General features: G+C 42.7%; 1 protein-coding gene across 1 annotated transcript in view; it reads right to left on the reverse strand.

The window, feature by feature from the left end:
* phf2 (PHD finger protein 2) overlaps positions 1–5,078 on the reverse strand; it is a 55,996-nt gene extending 50,918 nt beyond the window's left edge. The window contains exon 1 of the mRNA XM_053652652.1: positions 4,668–5,078. Within this exon, the coding sequence (XP_053508627.1) occupies positions 4,668–4,765 (98 nt within the window). The 5' untranslated portion in view covers positions 4,766–5,078. The remainder of the gene's footprint in view (positions 1–4,667) is intronic.
* Positions 5,079–6,000: the final 922 nt, after the last annotated feature.

Below are 6,000 nucleotides of genomic sequence, written 5' to 3' on the forward strand. Positions count from 1 at the left end.
GCAGTCACTCGCGGGTTTTTCACAACGTGCCTTCTCAGAAATCTGCTTGAAGCCTTTAATAGCTTCCTTTTTCTGCCCCGTCCGGGTATTTCATACATTTTCTGCCCCTAGCCAGTTCAGGTATTTCATGTGTTCCAGCTCAAGCACACCTGCTGCAACTAATGAAGCCCTTGATTAGTCACATCAGGTGTGCTTGAGACAACACCTGTTTTGCATATTCTATTCAGGGGGTTGAATAATTTTGGAAGTCATTATAAGTTACATTTTCAGTTGAATTTGGGGAAACCACTTGAAGCGTCCGTCGTGTTGAACTATTTCAATCGCTTTTGTTTGATTTGTTCATCGCAAACAGCTGAAAGTCTGTATATTTTTATCGCAACTGTACCAAGGGTGCCAATAATAGTGGATGGCACTGTATGTGTCATGTATGTTTTGAGGGAGGATCTTGTGTCCTACAGTGAATAACATGTTGCTAATGTGTGTTTGTGCTTATAAACTCACTGTTATGAATGGTTTTTGTTCGTCTCTGTTGATTTTTTGTGGCTTGCACAGACAGGATGTGCAGCTTGAGGCATGTTTTTTTTTGTTGTTGTTTTTTTTTGTAAACTAGACTCAAGACTAGACTCAAGTTGAGTTTGATTCTTGATTATGCAGTGATAATACTGAAAGCAAATGTTGCTATAACACATGGTCATTGATGCTTGTAGTTTTGCCTGTGATGTCCGGCCTTTAAATGATTTCGGTTACGTAACTGAAAAAATGTACGTGTTAAAATGACTTAAACGCCACATAATGCTCTTCTCTGTTATGGAGTACGCTGCAGATAATAAGCTTCTCTTGTTGTTAATGGGATACACCTCGGAGTCTGCAACGCACAGTTTCTCAGACTGGCTCTGTGCCCAGCAGACTGAGACGGGGAGAGAGCGATGATGTCATTCATTGCTACCTCAAAAGAAGAAGTCACACAACAAACAAGGACCATGCAGGGCTGAGCTAGAAGGCCAAGAGCTGCAGAAATCTGTTTTACTCTGACTCAGCCACTGTAAGAGAATATGTCTGTGAAGGCTTTGAATTACTAACAGTAGTATGTCGTGGCAAATGGGCTCGCGTTATAATCTTGAAAACATTACGGCATTCATTCGAAGGGCTTTGTCGGTTCTGTGCGGCTGAGGGATAATACCACAAACACAGGAATAACTCAGTGGTTACGTTCCTGTGCTTGTGACTGGAAGGTTGTATGGTAAAAACCCATGAATGCCGGAGAGTGACCCAAACACAAAGACTTCTAGGGTATTCTGTATTCCGCCACACTTGCTTGTCACGTTGAATAAAAAACCCAAATGCAAACCACAAAACTGATGTCAGATCAGTGCTGCAGCTACATCCACATCTGGTACTGCACAGGAAACCTGATGCAGTGTTTTCCAAACCAGACCATGGTTTTACATAAACGGCGATTCAGAGCAAACTGCAAATTAATTTTGAGTACACGATCAGCTGCAAGGTGATGGGACTGAAGGTCACATAACCCAGTGCTTTAATTAGAGTCAACAAACAACAATATGCAGATTGTCATATATATATATATATATATATATATATAGTAACATGTCAAATGGAGAGGCATCACTTATCAGTGGTGAGCAAATAAGTGGATTATTTACTCTGGTACTCTGGCCTATTTTTTTTTCCCCACCGAAAAGCCTTTGGGGGACAAACTAAAAGTAGATAGACTAAACAGATATTGTCCACTGAAAAGGACAGATGACAGAACTGCAACAGGTTTGTTGTTTGTGTTTCTTTTATTTTTTTATTTAACAAAAGTGCTACTTGTTTACTATGTCTGGTAGTCAGAAGAAACATGGCATGAACCTAGTAGGGCATTACCGACTCGAAATAGTCCAAAAATTTGAAATCACCGCACCTAAGTGGAGCAACAGAAAAGTATTTGCCCTGTCATTGGGACTTCTCGATAACACCACAGCCATCTGAGGCTAGGAGCCAAGGAAGCAAAACTGGCCATGCTCTCCTAGTGGGAGGAGTGGCATACTCTATCTGCTGTCAATCACAGCGACACTACCCAATCGAGGGAGTTTGTGAGCTCATGTATGCCGAAGACAGCAGACAGCCCTTGCCTCGGAGTGTGTTACAATGCCCTGACAGAGCATAAGCAGCAGTTTGAAAAAAATCGCGTTTGCTGTTGGATGATACGGGAGAGCAGGCTGTTGGCTGGGAATTTGCAGGTGACCAATGAGGGGGGAAAAATTATAAATCATAAATGCAACTAGGTGGGAGTTTATGTGTGTGAGTGTAAAATAGTTTACCCTAATAGTTTCACTCTCGAGCTATTGAAAGAAAGGAGATTTTAGCCTTCCCATCTAATATCACACTAACATACATCATCATAACCAAAGTATTCAGTTCCTATGATTAATGACTTACATAACATAATCATAACCTGTCAATGCACACACCCACATACACACACAGTCCTAATTTAAAACAGAGAACAAGTCAGTCAGGAGCAATTTTTCAGAATTAACGGAGATTTTCCACAGATTTGGGCCAAGACACATCATGTGACGTGCATTTAGCCAAAGCTCTCTTCGATTCATGTGCGTCCAAAATGAGTACAGCTGAAAGGTCTAATTTACCAACAAACATCATTGTGAAAGACACTTTTGTCCAACTGTAATTTCGCCAATTCTTTCCACACAAAAAAAAAAGCACAAAAAATTTGTTACTTTTTTTTTTTTTTAAATAAAGCCACAGCCAAAATTTTGGGTGGAACACTCACAAAAATAATAATAATAATAATAATAATAATAATAATAATAATAATAATAATAATAATAATAATATTTAAATCCTGTATGCACTGATAAGTGTTCATTAAAGTTGTTGTGTTCACACAACACTATAATCTAAATTCAACACTGTTGCTGTTAACACATTAATAGCTACTAATAAATAAGGGATGGCCTCGACAATCTAGGCATGAAACAACACTGTAGGTGTTCATTCAACACTGTAGTGGGTTTACTCAACACACCGCATGTTTATTCAGCATTGCAGGTCCCAGTGCACGTGAATACCGAAATCAACACTGGGCTTTTCGAATGAATAGCATAAAACAGATTGAGGCTTCACATGCAATGAAGATGGAGCAGGCTTGTTTATCTGTGCATCACTGGTCAACCATGTCTCCACACACACACACACACACACCATTGCTGGGAGAGACAGTATACATGCTGAATGTGTTCATGAAAGAGACAGACTAGAGTCACTTTCCACCTTCACAAGGTATCAGACATGCATTACGCAGCATCATGTACAGTACACACAGGGCACTCAGGGCCAGGCCATTGTCTGACCAGCACAATAACTCATGTGTCACGTGCGTCCATGGAGTGATGCCTTTATCAGGCTTTACTGAGACTGTCCATGCTCGTTATGCGTTTTCAAATCCTAATAATCGTTGGCTTTAACCAAACCCTTCAAGCAGTAAGCATTTCCCAACCTCCCCTCAGAGTAAGTATACATAAGCATGCCATTTTATGACCCACTTTCATCACAATTTCTCCAACTACAACAACAATAACGTGATCAGGCTTTCTAAACGATCACCAAAGAGATGATCTACGGCTAGATGAGATATTTTTTTCCCCCACTTTGATCACGAAAGGGTTAAAACAGGCGCGTAAATGTGTCTCTGTCAATGAGCTGTAACTCTCCTTCAACTGTTTACATGAACAACACGCTGTTATAGGAGAGCCCTGGAGGGTCCGAGCGGGCTCGCGCGCAAAAACATCTGCGTTCTTCAGATCCACAAAATGGGAGGGAATATATACATATATATTTATATATATATAAATAAATATATAAATATATTTAACCAAACGACTTCTATTATTGGACTCATTTCCTACGACGAGCCTACACGCCGCTGTCAGTGCACGGGTTCCGGTGCCTACACGTTCGTAGACTCCGATAGCAGCAAGCAAAAGAAGTGGGTTTCATTTGCTAAATATGATCGATGAACGTGTGTGTGTGTGCGTGTGTGTGTGTGTGTGTGTGGAGTGATAGAAGAGCTGTGAATGTGCAGTCTCTGGCACAAGTAGCCTATTATTCCTCCAGCACGAAGCGACCTCATAGACGCGCGAGCGCAGGTTCAAGCTCTATAAATACCCCCCCGAGTGTGTTTAAACCCCCGCGAAGCTGCTCGGACATATCAATGTTGAGGTGAAAAACACTATGAAAGCGACATAGATATCAGTTGGAAATGAAACGCAAGGAAATGAAGTGCGCGAAAAGCCCCAGCAGGCTCTCACGCGCTGCTCTCTGCTCTCCCCCGACAACAGTGCACGAGCTCAGACACACCGAGTGTGCGACTCGAAGCGCACAAAAAGCACCAAATATACGAGATATTACCCCGCAAATACGACTAGCGACGACGTTAATACTCCCCGAGCTGACCAAATGTTGCCCAAAATGTCTCTTAGAAAGACAGCTAGATGTAACTCCGCCTTCTTCTTCTTCAAGCGGCCTCTCGCGCTTTTGGGCGAACACAAACGTCGAGCTGTTATACCGCGAGACTAAAGCACACAAGGACGAAATAAGAGGACAACAAATAGGAAATATTTCAAAAGATTTAAAGCTGTTACCTTCCGTGAAACCAGTCTTTGCAGGCATCGCACTCGATCATGAACTGGGTTACGTCGTACGGTAATCTGCAGATGCAATACACTGGTACAGTCGCCATGTTAGCTCAGTTCCCAACAGCGGAGGGAAAGAGAAGGAGAAAGAGAAAGACACGGGGGAAGAAGGGAAGGCAACCGACACGGCGATATGAAGACCGTCAGCACGCTCGCGCCTCCGCCGGACATGCATTCATACCCGAGCAGATCCCGAATCACGCGCAGAGGCTGAATTATTCCGCGAGCGCATCGCAGAGGTTACAGTGTTTCCTGAAGCGCGTGCCCCCTGGTGACTACACTCTACTGTAGTGTTTCCGAAAACGCATGAGACAATGTAGCTATGTTTTCCTTATGATATCGCTCGGGCGGGCTGAGAGATGAGTGGATATGGCGTTAGTGCGGCTCCTTGCGGGAGGTTTTTGCGGGGCGGTTAGAGCGCGAGATCTCCCCGCGAGCATCTGCGCCGCTGCACCGAATGCACGCTTCATCACCGGAGAAAACGGCGGAACCGTCCGCCGAGCTCACCGTCAGCTGTGCTCACTGAGGGAGGTGATCTGGAGGAAACCCAACGCGCTAGGGTTATTTGCAAGTGACCGGGATTATACCATACCGGATAATATAATTGTCAAGCCTTATAAATAACCGTAGAATACATACACGTGGTGTTTTTGTTGTTTTTTTTTTGTAGAACTGTATTGAGTAGCTGCAGTATTTCAATAGTACGTGTAGAAGTTAGGGAGGGAATCTAAAGTACACAATTTCACGAGCAACAGCTAAATGCAAAATATACTTACCAGTATATACTGAAGAAGGTTCATTTTGTAGGGTGTCAATTTATTGAACCTCAAATATTTTGCAGTCGGGAACCCCTTTAACTGGAAAAGAAATTCCAAGGTTTGAATAGAGTACAGTAATATTCTGACTACTTATAGGAGGCACATGCATGTTCATTCCTGAAATTTCTACCAACAGTGCACATTATGTCCAGTTAGACACTGATATGATAAGGGAAAGTTAGTGTGTGTCGTGCGGCTATGCATAAAATCATGCAAATACAGGTCAAAAGTTTCCGTTAATGTTCACAGCAGACAGCAGAACTCGAATGTGGAGAATGCCATCTCAGTGACTTTGACCCTGGTTGGTACTAGACAGACTGCTTTGAGTATTTCAGAAAGTGCTGATCTGGTATACATGCACAACGGTCTGCAGAGTTTACACAAAATGGTGCAGAAAACAACAACAACAAAAAAACATCCATTGAGTAGCAGTTCTGCGGGTAGAAAAGCTTTGTTGAGAGAGG

This window comes from Ictalurus furcatus, chromosome 21 (genome assembly GCF_023375685.1).
Source record: "Ictalurus furcatus strain D&B chromosome 21, Billie_1.0, whole genome shotgun sequence".
Lineage (NCBI taxonomy): Eukaryota > Metazoa > Chordata > Actinopteri > Siluriformes > Ictaluridae > Ictalurus > Ictalurus furcatus.